General features: G+C 38.7%; 3 protein-coding genes across 3 annotated transcripts; all 3 read left to right on the top strand.

Annotated features, from left to right (window-relative positions):
- The first annotated feature begins 7,292 nt into the window (after positions 1–7,292).
- Positions 7,293–8,351, top strand: LOC109220145 (steroid 5-alpha-reductase DET2). Its single transcript, XM_019384608.1, has one exon. It carries the CDS (start codon positions 7,435–7,437, stop codon positions 8,233–8,235), a length of 801 nt encoding a protein of 266 aa, XP_019240153.1. The 5' UTR covers positions 7,293–7,434; the 3' UTR covers positions 8,236–8,351.
- A 7,816-nt stretch (positions 8,352–16,167) lies between these two features.
- LOC109220146 lies at positions 16,168–16,587 on the top strand. Its single transcript, XM_019384609.1, has one exon. The coding sequence runs from the start codon at positions 16,168–16,170 to the stop codon at positions 16,585–16,587; it is 420 nt and encodes a 139-aa protein (XP_019240154.1).
- Positions 16,588–17,051: 464 nt separating this feature from the next.
- On the top strand, positions 17,052–17,754 carry LOC109220147. Its single transcript, XM_019384610.1, has 2 exons — positions 17,052–17,552; positions 17,641–17,754. The coding sequence occupies exons 1-2, from the start codon at positions 17,052–17,054 to the stop codon at positions 17,752–17,754; spliced, it is 615 nt and encodes a 204-aa protein (XP_019240155.1).
- The last annotated feature ends 4,937 nt before the right edge of the window (positions 17,755–22,691 follow it).

Here is a 22,691-nt window from a genome sequence, read left to right on the forward strand (position 1 = left end):
TGGGACACTTAGTCCCTAAATGAGAGCTTAAGTGTTGAAAAATGATCCGTAGTCGGAACAGTGTGAAGACAACCTCAGAATGGAAATCCAATGGTTCTGTTACCTCCGTTAGGTGATTTCGGGGTTGGGAGTGTGTTCGGAATGTATTTTGGAAGTCCGTAGCTCATTTAGGCTAGAAATGCCGAAGGTTGAATTTTTTGAAGTTTCCGGTCCGATAGTGAATTTTTGATCCGAGGGCCGGAATAGAATTCCAGAAGTTGCAGTAGCTCCGTCGTGTCATTTGGGATGTGTGTGCAAAATTTCAGGTCATTCGGACGTGTTTTGGTTAGGTTTTTGATCGAAAATATATTTTTATGGAATTTGAAGTTCTTAGGCTCAAATCATTGATTAATTCGACTTTCCGACGTTGTTTTAGGTGGTTTAAGGGTTAGTACAAGTTTGAATGAGGTATTAGGTGCTATTGGTTCTTTTGGTTGAGGTCCCGGGGGCCTCGGGATGATTTCGGGTGGTTAACGGAAGAATTTTTGAAGTGTTGCAGCAACTGGTTTTTCTCTTTTCTGGTATTTTCGCTTCTGCGGCTTGGGAACCGCAGAAGCGGAGCCTCAGAAGCGGCCTTGTCATCGCAGGAGCGGGTTTGGGCAGAGTTTTTCAGGTATCGCAGATGCGGAGGAAATTCCGCAGGAGCGGCCTCGCATCTGCGAGAAAGAGAACCGCAGATGCGGAAACTTGGACTTTTATTGGAACCGCAGAAGCGGCTTAAATTCCGCATAAGCGGAACCGCATAAGCGGAACCGTATAAGCGGTTAATGGTCCGCAGAAGTGGACATTGGCTCTTTAATGATGAACCGCAGAAGCGGCTCGTGGTCCGCAGAAGCGGGACCACAGAAGCGGTCCCTATGTCCGTAGAAGCGGAAACCCCTGGACAGAAATAGAGATGTCGAGGGTTTGAGTTCATAAGTTGCAAAATCAATTGAGAGCTCGGTTTAAGGCGATTTTGAGTGGGATTTGAAGTGAAGATCACTGGGTAACGTTTCGTTGGTCCCTTCTTGTTATATTTCATCATTATATAGTCAAATACACCATTGGAATTCGAATTTAGGATCAAAAATTGGATAATTTGGGGTAAAACTTCATTGCCTAAACTATTGAGTTTTGAGTGGGCATTTGACCTCCGATTTGGGAGATTTTTATATGGTTAGACTCGTGAGAGTACGAGGATTCTGAAAATGTGAAAATTATTCGATTCTGAGGCGTTGGCCTGAATGGCATTTTGGTCATTTCACCTAACTTCACGTCGTAGCTTTGAATTAAATAGCAAAACCAGTTGTTTGCAATGTTATTTATGATATGTAAATGTATTGAATAGATTTGGGCCATTTGGAGTCGGATACTCGTGGCAAAGGCGTGGTTTCTAGTTGATTTTGAGCCGGTTCGAGGTAAGTGGCTTGTCTAACCTTGTGTGGGGGACCTTTCCCCTTAGGATTTGATATGTGGTAATTGAGTGGCTTGTACGTGAGGTGACGAGCGCGTACTTGAGCTAATTGTTGAAAAAAAATGGTTTTTACTTAAGATATTGAGACTGAGTTTCCCTCATATTTGCCTTGTTTTACTTGCAGTTATAACCTGTGTTAGATTAGAAAAGCATGTTTAGTTGATTTAACTTGCCTAATTGTTTAAGTTGCCTTGACTGTACTACGTGAAGCATGCTAGGCTAGTACTACCTGATGTTTGCCTTTTGTACTTCTTTTCTGAATATCTTCTGGTTGTGGTTGCGCATTTACATTGGGACTACGGATGTGGGATTCCGGTAGCTCCCCCCCCCCCCTTGTTTGTTTACTTTGGGACTGTGGATTCGATTCCCGATAGATCCCCCTGCACATTTACTTTGGGACTGCGGGTTCGATTCCCAATAAATCCCCCTGCACATTTACTTTGGTACTGCGGGTTAGATTCCCGATAGATCCCCCTGTACATTTACTTCGGACTGCGGGTTAGATTCCCGATAGATCCCCCTGCACGTTGATAGCTGGACTACGGGACGGTATCCCGGGAGATCCTTCGGATATACACATATGATGGACTACGGGAAGGCATCCCGGGAGATCCACTGGACAGTTGAGAAAAGGACTACAGGACGGTATCCTGGGAGATCCTTATTGTTACCATTAGTTTTGAGTTGTACTTATTCTGTGGTTGTTCCGTTCTTTGTGTATTTGATATTGCCTTGTTTAACCCGTCTTATCTCACTGTTGTACTCATTATTATTGTCAGTTTTTCATACTGTTAATTTATTATTATATTTATCTCAGTAGGGCCCGACCTTCCTCGTCACTACCCAACCGAGGTTAGGCTTGACACTTACTGAGTACCGCTGTGGTGTACTCGTGCCCTTCCTACGCATGTTTTTCATGTGCAGATCCAGGTACCTCCACTCAGGCGCACTATCCTTGAGGCGAGGAGAGCTACGGAGACTTCGAGGTATATCTGCAGCGTCCGCAGACCGAAGAGTCTCCTTCCTTATTCTATCTGTAGTGTCTAGATTCTATCATACTTTTGATGTAGACATTCTGGAGATTAGAGCATTTACAGTATTTCTATTAGCCTGTGGTTCCCGTGAGTTTCCGGGTTTTGGAATTTAGTTGTAGACTTCCGCATATATTTTGAGTTGTTTAGGCCGAGTGGCCTTATATACAGTTGTTATTTCCATATGTTCAGTTTTAATTAATTATTCCGCAAATGTTAATTTGTTATTCCGCACTGTTAGGCTTACCTAGTTGTAGGAACTAGGTGCCATCACGATATGTTCATGGAGGGTGAACTGGGGTCGTGACACCTTTGCTCCACAAATGCACACACAACTACAATGAGTTTTAGCACTTAGTGTATTCAACTCTTTCCAGAGTTTCTTCATTTTCGTGTAGTAACATGTGATGTCAAGAACTCCCTGACTCAAATCATTAATCTCTTTCTGGATTTGATACAACTTAGCTCCATTCGTCTGATCATATCGATCTTCCAATTCCTTCAACAATTCGACCGAATTATTCACATACTCAACACTGTCTGCAATGTCTGTTGCCAAGGAGTTCATAATCCATGAAGTGACCATGTCATTACACCTCTCCCACTGACAAAACTGTGGAGATGCCACATCGGGCCTTACATAATCTCCGTTGATAAAACCTAGCTTATTTTTCACTGAGAGAGACCTCAACACTCCTCTTCTCCAGGAACGATAGCCAACTCCATCAAAAGGGATAGGTACTAAAGTAGAACCCGAACTATTAATGGATGCATATAAAGAGGACTAGTTGCATCAACTACCGTTTGCGTGGTCCCCGCCGTCGTCGCCTCGTCGGTTCGATCCAAAACCGCCATGAGAATATTGCTGGTCACTAATTATTTTGGGACAAATCGGCTGGATTACTGCTTGCGTAGCCGAAATTAAGCTCAAAAACTTCTATTCACCAACGAATCGTTGGTGGATGTGTCGATTTAAAGTTTTCCCCAAATTGTTTGTTTGCGAAAGGAAAACCCTAGCTTATTCTGTGATTGAAAATGAAAGAACAAAGAAGAGATTCAACAGCGTGATCGATGAAGAAGACCTCCGCTCTGATACCATGTCAAGATTACAAGATCTGAATGAGCTCTCCTCCTCCTCCAATGGAGGATTCAAAACTCTCTAGAATGTGAAGTTCGAAGGGAGAGAGAGGTGAACAATGAGGAGTCTCTGATTTGGGAAAAGTGAAACTCAAAATATCTATTAATGAGTGTTGTACACTTTATACACATAAGCAACTAAGAAACGAAATATAATAGCTAAACTAACTAAGCTGACAGCTGGAACTTCACTAAAACCGACTAATGCTATGCTAACTCAGCAATATTTATACAAGTGTGTATAAATATAAAATATAATCTCAATGCAATCTCAATTATCAGTTGTTGTAACAGCGGAAGCAGAAGTAAAAGAGAAAGAGCATAATAGCCCCTTTTTGCAGAGGTAAAGGAGTATTGTTGAGATGGTTTAGTATTTTCCTTTCTTGTTCTTTTTTTCTCAAAGGATTGTTAGTTTTAATTAATAGAGAAATAATGGACATGACCGAGAGGGAGCAATCACTTGTCGGCGTCGAATCTTCAGGTGAAATCTTGTTTTAGTGGCCTCAAGAAATATGACCATGAGAATAAGTTTCATCATAACATGAGAGGAATCAAAAATACCTTCTTTTTAATGACCAATCAAACAAAAACAACCTTTGAGCATTCAAAAATTTCTGGTGCAATAGGAGCAATCTTCTAGGTGTTGGTTTGCTTATCCCGTACGCCAAACGAGTTAAGTATGCAACTGGCCCGATATTGCCTCATCCGAATAATTGGTACCGAAAAATCCACCGATGACTCATTTGGACTCCCTACAAAAACTTTCAAATATGAAGTTTTTTTTTTATAAGATCTTAAGAATGAGAAGAAGAAAAAAAGTTATGGTGGTAGCCGAATTAAAAGGTGGCGGTAGTAGTGGTGTTCTCAGATTTGGAGGAGAAAATGATAGTAATGATGTGAAATATCTAAAAAGAAACATTCACCGGAAAAAAATTCTGGCAAAATGCTATTCATTTTCTGGCAAGAAGTATGAAAGGTTTGTTACCATGTCAGTATTTTGTGCCTGGTTAAAGTGTTCAAATAAAACAGATTTAAGATGGAGTGTCTAAGTGGAAAGTGTGAACAACTTTAAGGGATATCCATGTATTTTGCCTAAAAATAAGTTAGCCTTGATTCTCATTTATTTGGTGCTATTTATTTATTTATTTATGTTCATGTCCTTTCTGTAGCTCTTTGGTTCAAAGAAGGTGAATTGTGTTGATGCAATTAGAATAGTTGGTCTTTTGCACACAGATTGTGAAGAATGACAGTATTTAATTCGGACACATTGAAGTGCCTAAACGTTAATTTGGGACATTACGGCATATGTTATTGATAAATACTATTAAATAAACTAGTTGTAAAGTACGCGTTGCGCGTGTACCTCGTGTTGATAAGAATAACTTTTAAAAATAACATAAATAATATCCAAAAATTGTATTTGCATTATAAAATAAAAATTACATGTTCCAAAATGATAAATACTAATCATGGACGGAGGTTTGGACGTGCTCTAAAAGACACAAACATGGTCAACTAACTGACAAAAGACGTCTTTTTTTCTCTCGCAAAAAAAAATAGTAACTGCTCTATTTCTTACATCAATACAAAATAATATATGAATTGTTTCCTATAGATTAAAAAAGAACAAATCATGCAAAAGAAGCATACAATTACTGTATCTGATTAATTTACTTTTTTCATCTTGAAGAGAGCTTTCTTTCTCTGTCCAAGCATGTAACCATGCGCAACAATAGGCAATAATCATTGTGATGAAATTACTTACAGTTGATGGGTTCTAATCAAAGGACTACATTAATATTATCCTAGAAGGAATAAAAATATGAAACTCGTTAAAATCATAATTGCAATTTATTCTTGCAACCAATTCCCACAAATTTATTTTTTGTTTTTGTTTTCTTGCATCTATATAATCAGTTCTCATTTAATTGAATTTTTTAAAAGTACGTCTAATTTACTTTTAAAAAAATATTTTAAATTTTCATATTTATGAGAAATAAGTAACAAAAAAACTTTACATGTTTATTTTTCTAAAATATGATGAATTGTTTTTATTTTGGCTGTATGAGCTCGAATGTCCAATTTTATGTCAGGGAATGCAATAATTAAAATAACCTTTACAATTGACATCCTTTTAATTTGCAATTATTTATAAAAAAAATCAACGTTATCAATTTGCTTTTACTTTTTCTTAACATAGAAAATATTCCCAAGATAACCTGTATGATATCAATAGTATATTTTGTAGTGTAAATTATAATATAAACATAGTACTTATCAAACAAATTAATATAAACATAGTCAAAGAAATATATTGTAACTCTATATTTTTAAGAAGCAACATATAAGATAAAAGGAAAAGGAACTATATGAAAAACTTGAACACAAAAATGATCAGATAAGAAGGAGAGGAGGATTCAAAAGATTGTGAATAAAGTGTAAAAGTAGAACGTTTTCGTGTTCATGCCATATATTTTTTTGGAATTCCACGGCTCAAGCTTAATAATATAATTAATTAGTAATTATTTATGGCAAAGAAAATAATGTATTATACTTTCTACTTAGATAGCTAAATGGGAGTAATTACTCTCGTGCTAAAACATGACAAAGAAAAGGACTTCAAAATCTAAAAGATACTGAAGTCGGCCAATTGTTTACATGTAATCGGTTAATAAACTAATGTGCAAACACGTTAAACTATGAGAAAAAGAAAAGGACTTCTAAACTTAATTAGCGGGCGTTTAGACATCAGAATTGTAAAATTCCAGGAAAAGGTGGGGATAAAAATTCAAGTAAAAATAGTATTTGAAAGTTAGAGTTGTGTTTGGACATAAATACAATTTTTGAGCTGTTTCTGAATTTTGTGAGTGCTTTGAAGTGAAAAATTTTAAAAAAATAGCCTTTTAGAGCTTCTCAAATTTTTGAAAATTCAAAAATTCACCTTCAAGTGAAAATTAAAAATTTCATGGTCAAACAACAATTTCGAAAAAAGTGAATTTTTTGAAAGAAAAAAAAAAGTGAACATTTTTGTATGGCCAAACGACACCTTAAAGGAACGAAATGAAATCCTAAATATTTGGAATACAATTAAACAATTATCCCTAAATATTAGGAAAATATTAAATGTATATTCTTAAATATTTGGAAAATAATAAATGACTATTTTTTCTAATGTAAAATTAATTTTTAAAGTGTAAAAAAGGTAAACGACATTTCGCTAAAGGCATTCGTGCTTTTAATATAGTACAAATATTCTAGAAATCTTAATTTACATTTAAAAATTTAAGAGTAACTTATATCGATAAACATTATCTTAGGCCAATTTAAATTAAGAGTAAATTAAAATATAAATTGTTTTATATTTGAATCAATTTGAAATTAAAAATTTGTAGTAATCAGCTCATATATGATATTAACATATTTAAGGATATTTCAATTATTTTAACAGAAGTGTTTAAAATTAAAAAGTAACTTATATATGATATCAATATTTTTTTTCAGTTTCAACACTTCTATTCAATAAGTAACTGCTTATCTATAAAGTACCTTTTTCATCTAATCCAAACAAGCTCTATTACCCAATAGCCAATATTGGTTAGATAACATCTGAATTAAGAAAATGAGAATTTATATTACCCAATTCTTAATTACTTAAATTTACTTTATTCTTCACATGTAGAACCATCTCTCTATAAAGCAACATTTGGACTAAGAAATCAAATTTTGCTACAAAACCAATTCGAAAATCCTAAGCAGATTACACTTACATCCACCATGTTTACAGATCAAAATCTCTATTACTACAGTCTTCTCTCTCTCTTCTTCATCGCCCCACCCACCTTCCTAGCCTTGCAATTCCTCACCGCCCCTTATGGAAAACACCACCGGTCCGGTTGGGGTCCCACCATTTCACCACCTTTAGCTTGGTTTTTAATGGAGAGCCCAACACTTTGGCTCACGCTTCTCCTCTTTCCCTTTGGGAAAAATCACAACAACCCGTTATCCTTTATCCTCATTTCTCCTTACCTTTTTCATTACATCAATCGCACCATCATTTACCCAATTAAGCTCGCCGGAAAATCAAGAATTGCTCACCGGGAAATCAAGAATCCTCTGCCGGAAAGTGGTTTTCCGGTGAGTATTGCGATGATGGCTTTTGTGTTTAATCTATTGAACGCTTATGTACAAGCTAGATGGGTTTCTCATTATGCTGATTTTAATACCGATGAGTGGTTTTGGCCCCGGTTTGCCGGCGGGATAGTGGTTTTCGCCGCCGGCATGACGTTAAACGTTTGGGCTGATAAAGTGTTAGTGGGCCTGAAGAGTGAAGGGGGTGGATATAAGATACCTAGAGGTGGGCTTTTTGAATATGTGAGTTGTCCAAATTATTTGGGGGAGATAGTGGAGTGGTTGGGCTGGGCTTTGATGACTTGGTCTTGGGCTGGGCTTGGGTTTTTTTTGTATACATTTGCTAATTTGGTTCCTAGAGCTTGTGCTAATCATGAATGGTACTTGCAGAAATTTGGAGAAGATTATCCTAGGAAAAGAAAAGCTGTTATTCCATTTTTGTGTTAAGTATTTTTCAGAAGTGGTTATGATTATGCAATAGTAATGACTTCTATTAATGTTATTGTTATTTCTGGACTGTATTTTGCTTTACCTTGATATTTGACATTTGAGCCTTCTCTAAATTTTTAGTTCATCTTTTTTGTCAACTTGTTTCCACATATGTCATTACTGGTATTTCTATCTCCAGTTTGTTCTGATATGAATTCTCCTGGGAAAAATATGAAGTGCTCAATGCCACCCTTATGGGAGGCTTTTCAGTGTTTTTTGTTTGACGACGAAGGTAGTTTTGGTAATGCTCAATAAATGCGAAGAGATTGCGGTCTAACTAAGGAAATAATCTCATATGGTCGTTTCCAATTTTAGAAGTTTATGACTCTACAAAAAATTTCATACTTACTGATCTTTTACTTCTTTTTATAGACCTCGTATGAAAAGAGTTCGTATAACTAAAATAATGTTTGTAATTGATCATAAAATCAATCTTCTTGCTGAACTCTAATTTTGAAAATAAGACAGGAAAAATAGTAGAGAATGCAATGGTGACATTTTGAACAGGAAAAATAGTAGAGAATGCAATGGTGACATTTTGAACAGGACTCAGTCATTTTTACTTAAACATTATAGATGCATTAGAAAATTTAATAAATATATATAAATATATAATTGCAAACCCGATAATTAGAATAAGCTATGAGTTTCGTGAAAATGACAAATATTTTCCTGTTATAACCCAAATCCTAGTCCCGAGCCGGCTAAGTTGCTCTGACACGGCATTTTGGGTGCGGTACTCATGTCGACACGACACTAGTATGAGGCTTGGTTTGGGATCCGTACCGGATTTGGTCAAATAATTTTGGATACTTTGACCGTGACGGACAGAAAAATTCGAGACGGGATACAATTTGATTCCCGAAATCAGAACCGAAACTAGGATAAATTTGAAGAGAATAGTATACCTCATCTAGGAAACATTAGCGACATAGACCTCGCGGACGCGATGCATAACAGATGCAATCCTTTGCGAACGCGACTGCTGCTTCGCGAACGAGAAGACATTTCGTCCAGTCCCCAGCTTCTCAACTCAACTTTATGCGAACGCGAGCTTAAGGATGCGAACGCGATGAAGGAAAAAGCCAGCTCCCATAATACACTACGGGATCTCAACCCAATCTTCGTGATCGCGCCATCCTTGATTGCCATGCCAAGACTGTTACCTTAGCGATGCCAGACTTGCCTAGATTGGAGTGGAAGGGTTCGCTTGTCAGTGCGTCTAGTCGGGTTATCTCTTTTCTGAAGGCTCGACATATGATCGAGAAGGGTTGTTTGGCTTATCTAGCTTATGCTCGGGATACTACCGCAGAGACTCTGGCGATTGATTCAGTACCAGTAGTCCGGGAGTTCTCCGATGTGTTTCCTTCTGACCTTCCAGGCATGCCACCAGATCGTGATATCGATTTCTGTATTGACTTGGCTCCAGGTACCCAGCCTATATCTATCCCACCGTACCGTATGGCTCCAAAAGAGTTGAAGGAGTTGAAGGAACAACTTGAGGAGTTGCTAGCAAAGGGGTTCGTCAGACCAAGTGTATCACCTTGGGGTGCACCAGTGTTATTTGTGAAGAAGAAAGATGAGACTATGTGGATGTGCATTGATTACCGCCAGTTGAACAAAGTTACCATTAAGAACAAGTACCCGTTGCCGCATATTGATGATTTGTTTGACCGGTTGCAGGGTGCTAGGGTGTTCTCCAAGATAGACTTGAGATCAGGGTACCATCAGTTGAAGATTCGGGGCTCGAATGTTCCGAAGACTGCTTTTCCATACTAGATATGGCCATTATGAGTTTCTAGTGATGTCCTTCGGCTTGACTAACGCCCCAGCTCGTTTATCGATTTGATGATCAGGGTGTTCAGGCCATACATTGATTCATTTGTCATTGTCTTCATTGATGACATTTTGATCTATTCGCGCAGCATGGAGGAGCACGAGCAGAATTTGAGAGTGGTGCTTCAGACATTGCAGGAACAGAAGCTATATGCTAAATTCTCCAAGTGTGAGTTTTGGCTAGATTCTGTAGTATTCTTGGGGCATGTTGTATCAGGCGAGGGTATCAAGGTGGATCCCAAGAAGATTGAGGCAGTTCAGAGTTAGCCTCGTCCCACTTAGGCGTCTGAGATCAGGAGCTTCTTGGGGTTAGCACCTTATTATCGCCGGTTTGTGGAGGGCTTCTCATCTATTACAACACCTTTTACTAGATTGACCCAGAAGGGTGCTCCGTTTCGATGGTCTGATGATTGTGAGGCGAGCTTTCAGAAGCTCAATAAAGCTTTGACTACGGCACCCATTCTAGTGTTGCCTCCGGTTCGGGGATGTATATAGTGTATTGTGATGCTTCACGCGTTGGCTTGGGTTGTGTATTGATGCAGGAGGCGCGAGTTATTGCATATGCTTCACTCCAGCTGAAGACCCATGAGAAGAATTACCCTGTGCACGATCTAGAGTTAGCCGCGATTGTTCATGCTCTTAAGATTTGGAGGCATTATCTTTATGGGGTGTCCTGTGATGTTTACAATGATCATTGCAGCTTGAAGCATTTGTTCAAGCAAAAGGATCTCAATTTGAGGCAGCGCGGATGGCTTGAGTTACTGAAGGATTATGATATCACCATTCTTTATCATCTGGGCAAAGCGAATGTAGTCGCGGAAGCCTTGAGCAAAAAGGCCGATAGTATGGGTAGCTTGGCATTCATTTCAGTAGAAGAGAGGCTGCTAGCCTTGGACATTCAGTCCTTGGCTAACATACTTGTTAGGTTGGATATTTCAGAGCCCAGCCGAGTTCTTGCATGCAACGTTACCCAGTCTTCACTATTGGAGCAGATCAAGGCTCGACAGTTTGATGATCCGCATTTGATGGTTTTTAGAGAGACGGTACTACAGGGTGGTGCCAAGGAGGTTTCTATCAGCGAGGATGGTGTTCTGCGACTCCAGGGTCGTCTATATGTTCCTAATGTCATTGGCTTGAGGGAGAGGATTCTAGAGGAGGCACACAGTTCTCGGTATTCCATTCATCCAGGTCCTAAGAAGATGTATCGCGACCTGAGGCAGCATTATTGGTGGCGGCAGATGAGTAAAGACATAGTTGAATATGTAGCTAGGTGCCTAAATTTCCAGCAGGTTAAGTATAAGCACTAGAGGCCAGGTGGACTACTCCCGCAGATGACTATACTAGAGTGGAAGTGGGAGCGCATTACTATAGACTTCATAGTTGGGTTACCGCGGACCTTGCGGAAGTTTGATGCTGTTTGGGTCATTGTTGACAGGTTGACCAAGTCGGCACACTTCATTCCAGTTGTGACTATGTATACTTCAGAGAGGTTGGCCCAGATTTATATTCAGGAGATAGTTCGGTTGCATGGTGTGCCTCTTTCCATTATATCAGATAGAGGCCCTCAGTTTACTTCGCATTTCTGGAGAGCAGTACAGAGTGAGTTGGGGACCCGTGTAGAGCTCAGCACAATATTTGATCCACAGACCGACGGGCAGTCGAAGCGGACAGTTTAGATCTTGGAGGACATGCTCAGAGCATGTGTGATTGACTTTGGAGGGCAGTGGGATCGATTCTTACCTTTGGCCGAGTTTGCTTACAACAACAGTTATCAGTCCAGCATCGAGATGGCTCCATTTGAGGCTTTATATGGTCGGCGATGTTGTTCTCCCATCGGGTGGTTTGAGCCCGGCGAGGCTAAGTTATATGGTACTGATTTGGTTAAGGATGCCTTAGAAAAGGTAAAGTTGATTCAGGAGCGACTTCGCACAGCACAGTCCAGACAAAAGAGTTACGCGGATCAGAAGGCGCCTGAATTATCATTTATGGTGGGTGAGAGGATTCTCTTGAAAGTCTTGCCGATGAAGGGGATCATGAGGTTCGGGAAGAAGGTCAAGTTGAGCCTAAGGTTTATCGGTTCATTTGAGGTGTTTAGACGAGTTGGGGGGTTGCTTATGAGCTTGCTTTACCTCCCAGTCTATCGGGAGTTCATCCGGTTTTCCACGTGTCTATGCTCCGGAGTTATCATGCCGACTTGTCACATGTGCTAGACTTCAGCATGATTCAGTTAGATGAGAGCCTGGGTTATGAGGAGGAGCCAGTTGCCATTGTTGATAGGCAGGTTCGCCAGTTGAGATCCAAGAGGATTTGCGCGGTAAGGGTTCAGTGGAGGGGCCAACCAGTCGAGGAGGCGACATGGGAGTCCGATGAGGACATGCGAAGCAGATATCCACACTTATTCAGCACTCCGGGTATGATTCTTAACCCGTTCGAGGACGAACGTTTGTTTAAGAGGTGGAGAATGTAATGACGCGACTGGTCGTTTTGCTTTTATAACTCCGTTCCCCTAAATAAGACTTCCCGTACATGTTTCTGCTGTTTTATGACTTGCTGGAATGGTTAGTTCGGGATTTGGAAGGGTTCGGGTTGAAATCGTAACACTTGGTTCCTTAAGGTTGGCTAAAAAGGCTAAGTTTGACTTCGGTCAACATTTTGTACAAAAGACTTCGGAATCAAGATTTGACGATTCCAATAGGTTCGTATAATGATTTCAGACTTGGGCGTATGTTCGGATCGGGTTTCGGATGACCCGGGAGCGTTTTGGCGCCTAATAGTGAAAGTTGGTTCTTTGAAGGTTTTTTAATTTCTTTAAATTTGGTTTGGAGTAGATTTTGGTGATATCGTGGTCCAAATGGGATTCCGATATCGGGAATAGTTCTGTAATGTCATTTAAGACTTGCACGCAAAATTTGGTGTCATTCCGAGTAGTTTAAGTACGTTTTGGCGCATTGGGAGTACATTGAAGAACTTGAAGTTCATATTTTTTATTCAGTTGGTTTGGGGTGTGATTCTTAGTTTTGATGTTGTTTTATGGGTTCCGAGCGAGTCCGTTTTATGATTCCAAACTTGTCGATATGTACGGGCGGGGCCTCGGGGGCCCCAAGGGTTCATCGGACGAGGCTCGGACCAAGTTGGAACTTGGGAGCAACAGCTGAAGCTCCCAACTTCTGGTACAGTCGCATCTGCGCTTGGCCAGCCGCAGGTGCGAGCTCGCAAAAGTAAGCCTTTTGCCGCAGAAGCGGCCCATCGTGGGCTGCCCAGTGACCGCAGAAGCGGGGCAAGTACCGCACCTTCGAAGATGCAGGTGCGAAGAAGGCCATCGCAGGAGCGGACTGAGATCGCAGGTGCGACGCACGCACCGCAAAAGCGGTCTCACAGAAGCGAGCCGCTGGTCGCAGAAGCGAGGGAGCCGGCTGAGGGGAAGGACCGCATATGCGAGGCCTTTCCGCAGATGCGGCTATTGAGCAGCAGAAGCAGAATGGTTCATTTAATACGGGACTTAAGCCGTTTCTAACCCATTTCTCTTGCTTTTTGGGCGATTTTGAAGCTTCTTGAGAGGGGTTTTCACCTAGCACTTTGAGGTAAGTAACTTCTACATAATATTAGTTTAAAACATAGATTTTTGGTAGATTTTAACATGTAAAATTACTGAAATCATAGGTTTAGGTGAAAACCTAGGGTTTTGATAAAAATAGGATTTAACCACGAAATTTGTTATTGAATTTAGTGAAAATCATATATTTGAGTTCATGAGGTTAGTACAACTTTCTTCAAAAAAATTCGGAATCCGGGCACGTAGGCCCGAGGGTGAATTTTAGGGATTCTTCAAATAGGATTGAGAAATCACTTTGATAGTTAGGATATAAACTTTTGAACATGTATTGATTAATTTATATACCATTTGACTAGTTTTGGATTGTTCAACACCAAATTGAGGGTTTAAGCACAATCTTGGACTGGAAAGTAGGCTTTGAGACGATGTAAGTCTCTTTTCTAACCTTGTAAGTGGAAATTAACCCTATAGGTGAATTGATTAATATGTGCTCCTATCTGTGGGAGCTACGTACGTACGAGGTGACGAGAGTTCGTACGTAGCTACTAATTATGCTATTGTCCGGGTAGTCTAAGACCCATATCATGCTATACTTACAATGTTTGCACCCTACTTGTTAACCTAATTGCGTAAATCATGTTGGAACTTGATAAAGGAATTTTTAAAAGGTTAAATTTCATTTACTTAAATTCTTGGACGAGTCACTTGACTGTTATTGAGAATTTGTGTTTCTTTAAATATCAGCCTCTTAATAAATCTTAAATCGGTTGTTATAAAGTATTTTCTCTTTTGTGGAGCGGGCCGAACGCCTCAGTAGCAGATAGATGCATCTATGGTTCGTGCCGTTGACCCTCGGCAGTGTAGAGTTTAAATATTTCATGTTGGATCGGGTCGTATGACCTCATCATAAATTGCGCGTAATAAATCTTTGGAACTAATTAAAAATTGATATTGCCTCATTGACTTGAGATATAAATTGTTAAATGATGGAAACAAACTTGGGATTTATTATTAGTAAGAGGATTGCCTATTATTTTCCCGTGATTTAGCTTTCAGTTATATTTATCTAATCCATGTTTAGTTATAATTTTGACATTTCATTGTTAGCCCATAGTAACTGTCAAAGTCGACCCCTCGTTACTACTTCTTCGAGGTTAGACTGGATACTTACTGGGTACATGTTGTTTATGTACTCACGCTACACTTCTGCACAAAATGTGCAGGATTTGAGGGAGGTGCATCTGGATATCAGTCCGGCGCGCATCCCTGATTCTTGAGACTTAGCGGTGAGCTGCCCTTCTAAGCTCGTTCTGCAGCATCCGGAGTCTTTCTTTTCCTTGTATTTTTTGTCTATTTCACTTCAGACAGTAGACTAGTATTCTTTTGTATATTCTACTAGATGCTCATACACTTATGACACCAGGTCTTGGCACACACTAGTAGACTTGTGATTTTGATTTACTTCTATGGTTATGATTGCACTCAGCTACTTCCGTTTTATTTATTTTAAATCTGTTATTTCTTAAATATTTTAAATTAAGGAAAGTTTAATTACTTGAAAATCTATTAAAAAGGGAAATCACGTGGTTAGTTCACTTGGGTTGCCTAGCGGTGGCGTTGGGAGCCATCACGGCCTATAATAGAATTGGGTCGTGACAGGCATGGCTTTGGTTCTGCAGCTCGTCTATCGCTGCCTGTTGAGCTTGTAGCATTTCGAAGATAACCCACAAGTTGATCCCATCACCTTCGTCGTCGTGCGTATTTTGGGCAATCGATCGGACTCCCCCGCGGACGCTGTTCTCATGATCCGTAGGCAAATTCGCATTGATGGCCACATGTGAGTTAGCATCGATCGGGTCCGTGACTGGAACTCCATTGAGATAGACAGAAGGCACCTCGTTTCCAGGTGTTATATTGTTGTTCTCGCCATAGTGATCCGACTCAGCATCCACGTTTAGAGAAGCAGATTGGGAGTTCGACATTTTAGACTTTGACCTGAAATTAAAGACACTTCAAAGAACAAGTGTAAAATCACAGCTGCAGTATAGGAGATGCCTAAAGACAAAGTAGCAGGGGTTGATGGTTCCCTGTGGAGTTTTTTACCAGAAACTGGGAGATAGTGAAAGAGGATATATTTGCAGTTGTGATAAACTTTTTTTCTACTAGCAGCCTACCTGGAATGATCAACACTACAGCTATCACACTAGTACCTAAAGTGCCAGCACCTTCAACAATTAAGGACTATAGGCCTATTGCATGTTGTACTATAGTATATAAGATCATATCCAAAGTCATTACAAGAAGGATCAAATCTGTTCTTGATGGGTTGATTGATCACTCTCAATCAGCATACATTGAAGGGAGGAGTATAATTGACGACATTCTGCTAAGCCATGAATTGTTTAAAGGTTACTCTAGAAAGGTGTCTCTCCTAGATGTGTGATGAAGGTGGATCTGAGAAAAGCTTATGATATACTCTGGAATAGAGTTTTCTTAGGAAAATGCTTATTGATCTGGGGTTTCCATTCAAGTTTGTGCAATGGATAATGAAACGTGTTACCACAGTATCATATTCCTTGGTAATAAATGGAGGACTGGCAAAGCCTTTCAAAGGAAAGAGGGGGATTAGGCAAGGAGACCCAATGCCTCCAAACTTGTTTGTTATTGTAATGGAATATCTGGGTAGAGAACTGGGACAATTGCACGAGAATGGAAACTTCAATTTTCATCCTATGTGCAGAAAGTTGAACAACACACATATATGCTTTGTTGATGATCTCTTGATGTATTGCAGAGCTGATTTTGAGTCCATCAAGATCCTAAATTCTGCCTTCCACAGATTCTCAGTTGTCTCCGGCTTACAGGCAAATGTCAACAAAAGTGCTATATACATGGCTGGAATTTCTCAAGTTAAAAAATAGGAAATCCTTGCAACATTGGGTTTCACTGAAGGAATGCTTCCATTCAAATACTTGGGGATTCCTTTAGATTCTAAGACGTTAGCAGTCTATCAATATTTACCTCTTATTGAGAAGATAACAACAAGAATCGCATGCTGGTCAGCAAAACTTCTATCTTATGCCGGTAGGTGTCAACCGATAAAGGATGTTATATTTGGAATTTAAACCTATGGGGCGCATAAGCAATTGAAGCAATATGCAGAACATTCCTATGGACCGGTACTGCTACTATCTCAAAGAAGGCACTAGTAGCTTGGGAAAAAGTGTGCAGACCAATAGCTGCTGGAGGACTCAATATACTAGACATAAAAATATGGAACAAAGCAGCAATTGTAAAACATCTATGGGACATAACAAGGAAGAAGGACTGCTTATGGATAAGGTGGGTACACAGCTTCTATATAAAGAACAGGAACTTGGAAACAATGGCTACCCCTAAGACAGCATCTTGGGTGGTGAGAAAGATACTAGACAGTAGAAATTTGATCATGGAGCATCAACAACTCCAAGGAAACATACACAGCAGGCTGCAGACAATGTGCAAAAATGCAAAATTTCAAATTAAGCAGATGTACTTAAAGCTGATACCAGATTACCCCAGAGTTGAATGGAAGAGTTTGATGTTGCACACAAATATACATCCGAGATATAGATTCACCCTTTGGCTTGCAGCACAACAGAGGTTAGCTACAATGGAAAGATTATTGAAGATTGGCATTCAAGTTCCTGCAGCTTGTGTATTCTGTGGACATAGTCTAGAATCCTTTAGCCACTTATTCTTTGAGTGCACAAACACAAAGAAATTGTGGTCCAGACTATGCTTATGGCCGGGATATAAAAGAGACATTGGAGGTTGGGAAGCAGAGTTGAAATGGGCATGCATGAAAGCTAAGAGCAGAAGAGGTTCAAATGCTATAACTAGTTGTGTTTTGCCATAACTGTTGCACTGATTTGGAGGGAGAGAAACAGAATCAGATTTGATAAAGCTAAGTTTGACGAGCTTTAACTATGCAGAGAGATAGTGCTACACATACATATCAGAGGGAAGAGCATAGGCAAATGGAAGGAAGCATTGCAGCAGCTGGATTGGATTCCAAGATGAAACTAAGAGTAGAAACTTTGAGGTAGTTGGCTAAACAAGTGTCTGTACTGTGAAGTAACATAAGATAGATAGGCACAAAGTGGTAAATAGCAGAGTGTGATGTAAGTGGGAGTAGCCTGTCAAAGATGCTCCTCGGACTCAATTGTACAAAATTTTGAGTATCAATAGAATATAATTTTAACTCAAAAAAAACAAGTGTAAAATAGGATGTGTTATGGAAGTTTGTATCAAATAGCCACTATTGTCCTTAGCCCCACGATGGGCGCCAAACTGTTTACCCTCAAAATCGGATAACAATTAAATTTGTAAGTAGTTTTAAGGATACGCAGATTAATTTGATACAAAACGATAAATTGAGTTAGATTGAATAAATAATGATATAGTAAATTCAAACCACGCGAGGAGGATGATTCCAGCCTTAATGAAATATTCACCCTCGATCCGGGCTTACAATGGCCAGTACTGATGAACAAGAAAAAGAGCTTTCAATAACAGTGAAAATAGTTGTATATCGCTTTGGAATGCATGTTACAATGAATTATCAGACCCCCTTTATATAGTAGAGGAATTCTAATCTAGGTACAATTCCGTAAAAGGTAAAAAATCTTCTGTTTAACTAATTGCCGGTTCTTCATTGATACGTGCTGAGATCCACGCCATGATATCCGGCCGGTCGCTGATACTTCGGCCTTCTGTTGGTCGTATTTGATTGTCCGACAAAGTTTTTCGGAGTCTTTCGGGGTTCGGACCGATCCCGGATCATGACCCCGATATTCTCGAGGGCGAGCATCATGCCCCTGGACTCTGACTCGATGAGACCCCTGCCTTGACTCCGATCCCTCGTCTTCAAGTCTCGAGCTCGATTTATCCGATCGAAGATCGGGGTGTACCACGAGCCATGTTTTACACGTATACAAATAGTACTATTCTGGTTAAGACAAACTAAAAAGAAAAGCTGAGAGACATAAGTTTTGAGAAGTACTACTCATCAAACAGAAATCCAATCACATTAAAGATTATGATGGATTGATGAGTATTTCTTCACTCTTAATTAAATATGCCAAAAAATAAATAAATAAATGGAAATTGCTATGAACAATAAAAGAAGAAGAAGAAGAATATTGCAGAGAAAAGTAGGGAGAGAGAATTCTTATTGATAGGAAAAGAGTGACTTAGCCACCAAGTAAAATCCCTAAAATTTCTCTAAAATATAAACATTCACCTTAAATAAAACTCTATTTATAACACTCCCCCTTGAATTTATATTCAACGGATAATGTACCTCGTTAAAACCTTAACTAAAATAAAACCCCATTGAAAAAAATTCTAGAGAAGGAAAAAGAGTACACTTGTTTAGAAATACGCCTTTTGGCTGCCTCGTTAAAAACCTTGTAAGGAAAACCCAGTGGGACAAAACCTTGTAAGGGAAAAGAGTACACGCGTATTAACTCCCCCTGATGAGAGCATCAATTCACATCCTTGAGCCCTCTCATTCCAATCTTGTGCACCATTTTCAAAAGATCGTTGGTATAGATTTGATAAACAAATCAGTCATATTAACTTGAATGAATATATTGCACCTTGAAATCATCATTCTTGATAGATATATAATGTCTTCATATAATGTGGTGGAATGGCTCTTCAATATCTCCATAGATATTCTCGCTATCATATTATTATGCTTATAATTATAGCAAGATACATATGTGCACAAACTGCACTTAGGATGTGGTACGTCAGAACCAAGAATTGTATATGCTTTAAGCGATTTAAATTCTTAAGAGATTGTCATATAAGCCATACAAATCGACTTTAGATGCATATCAAGTTTAAATGTCATGCTAGACATATAAGATGAATAAAGGTGATTGCACACACCATTGACTTTATACTTTCAAGTGTTTGAACTGAAGGTCCAAAACTATATGTCTTTCATATGAAACCAAATTCTACTTGAATTGTTTCTCCAGACTTAAGATCCTCATATATATTAGCAATATTATCGATGTCGTCGACAAATATTTTGTATCGGTTCTAACCTCCTTATTTTCATATAGACATAATATAGAGATCTCTTCATCATATATCAGGTACCTGAATCTCTCCTGAGATTTTATGAAGTGTTATGTCATGTGATCTTCTAGATCACTTTCCTCCTTATTATGATCATTTGCTCATCTTCTTTATCAAGAAGTTTATTTGAAACCGATTTGTCTATACGCTTTAAGCGTACCACAAACTATGTCCTTCTAGGACTTATTCTAATAGGAGTATTTGCATTGAGAATATAGTTACTTTCTTTGGATCAGCAAATGCGTCTGGTATGCTTTGCAATATATTGCAAATTAATTATCTTTTTATGAACTTCAAGTTCATATTATCTCACTACTACAAAAAGGGCATTTGGCGGCAATTATTTAACGGCAATAAGTCAATTGCCGCTAATAGATTCTATAAGCTGAAATATTAGCAGCAAATGACCATTAGCCAGTAAAAAAATATCCTTTTACCGACAATAAAAATAAATTGCCATTAAAAGTTACTAATTGACTTTTAGCGAATAAGTTTTTCTTTTATTTTAACTTTCCCTCCCTGCCCAAAAAATAAATCTTTCCTCCAAATTTTTTGGACAAAGAACGAACAATTCCCTCCAATCAGAAAAAATAGGAAAACCTATTCCTTCATTGAATGGGATACGATTAACAGAATCTCACATATAGGTCTCCGCCTCCGGCGATTTTTTATTCTTTCATTGAACGGGATACGGAAGAGACGCGAGATTAACAGAATCGCACATATAGGTCTCCGGCCAGTTTTTCCCCCCAGATAACTGCTCTTCTTCCCCAGGTATCTTCGTTTTTCACCCAGCAGACGCGATTAACAGTGGAGTTAGGATTGTGCTGCTCGATTATGCTCTATCGTAGTTGTTAGTATTCCCTGTTTTATCCGTTTCCCACTTCTCTTTTCGTGTAGGTTTCAAGATCACTGCAGAACTCATTCTTCTCCTTCAATTTCTTGTCTTTATCGGCAAAACAATCTTGTTACCAGGTACAAATTCGTGCCTTCAAGTGTTGCGATTTGAGGTTTGCGAAAGTATAGTTTTTTCTGCATATGCCAGTCGTTTGTGATATCCGACTGTTGTTAAATTGACGTGCGATGATTGGGTTTATTCCTCTTCTGTTCCTTGACTATTTTATAATTTTGTTCCTCTGTTTTCTGCTATTCTTGTAATTATTCAGAAATTTTATAAGTGTCGCCAATACATATTGATGTTTTCATTGAATCTACCACTAGTCGAGACATGAATCCTCTGTATGTTTTCTGTTATTCTTGTCATTGTTCAAAAATTTTAAGTGTCGTCGATGCATATTGATGTTTTCATTGAATCTACCATTAGTCGAGATGTATTCCTCTGTATATTTTCTGTTATACTTCTCAAAAAGCTGCCAATCAAATGCAAAGGTGATGGTTCCTTTGATCTATATAAATGCTAAAAGTGGAATTGAGTATTGAAAGAAAGGAAAGATACATGTCTTACACAGTAAAGAACAACATTATAGTCTTGAGATCTGAAAACCTACAATCCGACAGCAGATCAGTATGCTAGACAATAAGATGTTTTCATTGAATCTACCACTAGTCGAAATATGGTCGAAATCCATACCTCTACCTAGTGCCCTAGAAAAATATAATAAGATTGTAGCATGGTATATGATTAAGTGATTTATGATAGTCAGATGCAAAGTACCAGCAACCAAGCAGAAAGTTAAATTCTTCTTTCTTTGAATTAATTAATATTGCATAAATCAGCTTTTCCTGATGAAACCTAAAGAGGACTAGGGTTATTCAAGATATACAGAAGTAACACTGCATATGTAGCAACTATTATAAGGGAAGATCAACTTAATTTGTTGTTATGAACAGAATCTCACATAGAGCTGAATAGTCGTGGATGAATCCACATAGATGTGATGCTTTTAATAACAAAACTCAGGTAAAATCAAAATGATAGCATTGCCATTTGTAATAACAAATGTTTCCCGCTATTTCACCTAACACTAAGAAGAAAACACGCAGGAAAGAACAAAAGAAGTGAACCTTAGTAAACTAATAAATATGTTTAGATAAGTAAATTGCCAATGAAACAATGCCTGAGCTACATATGTCTTTTCATTGAAACATGCCTTTGTGTGAGTCGAGAACTTATATCTTTACTCTCATAGGGACTATGCCAGGAGGTGACAACAAATGCGCGTGCGTGTGTGTGTCACTGTGTATCACCAGAAAACTAAAGTAACAAACTAGATACTATAACTTATAAGCTTCGATTTTCCCCACCCATCCCAAAATAAGTAACAAATAACATAATAAAGCTTCCCTCCACCCTTCTTGCCCTTTCTCGAGTTGGGGGTTCTGTTCTTCAGAGATTGATGGTCTACATAGTGTTTTCAAAATGTTGAATTTGGTACTATGCTTTAAGCTAAGTTGAAGCTATATCTAATGGATAGATAAATCTAGATTATTACTTTTTGAGTTAGCAAACAATAAGAGAGCGTAGCAACCAACAACTTAAATTTCCAGTCTCAATTTACTAGCGTAGTGTGTGAGATGCACGTAAAAACTTTATGGCATTGGTTACATAATTGAACTCTCATGACTGAAGCTGTTTAAAGGGGATAGGATAGACGTAAAATCTCGTGAAAGGAAGTGTCCTCAAATACTTGCAATCTCTGGGAGTTCATACTAAGCAAGCAAAAAGAATGCAATGGAAACAAAAAATCCACATACAGGGTTAAAGCTTAGTCGTGTCCGTCACTTACATGTTATGTAGGTTTCAATTTCATATACATGAGAAAGATAAATTTTTTTATAGAGGAATGATTCCCTTGTTTGAGAACAACATTTGTGTACTATTCCTAATTTTGGGAGAGCACAATGATCAAATTCTAATTTTTCACACAAA

The sequence above is a fragment of the Nicotiana attenuata genome, unplaced genomic scaffold (assembly GCF_001879085.1).
Source record: "Nicotiana attenuata strain UT unplaced genomic scaffold, NIATTr2, whole genome shotgun sequence".
Lineage (NCBI taxonomy): Eukaryota > Viridiplantae > Streptophyta > Magnoliopsida > Solanales > Solanaceae > Nicotiana > Nicotiana attenuata.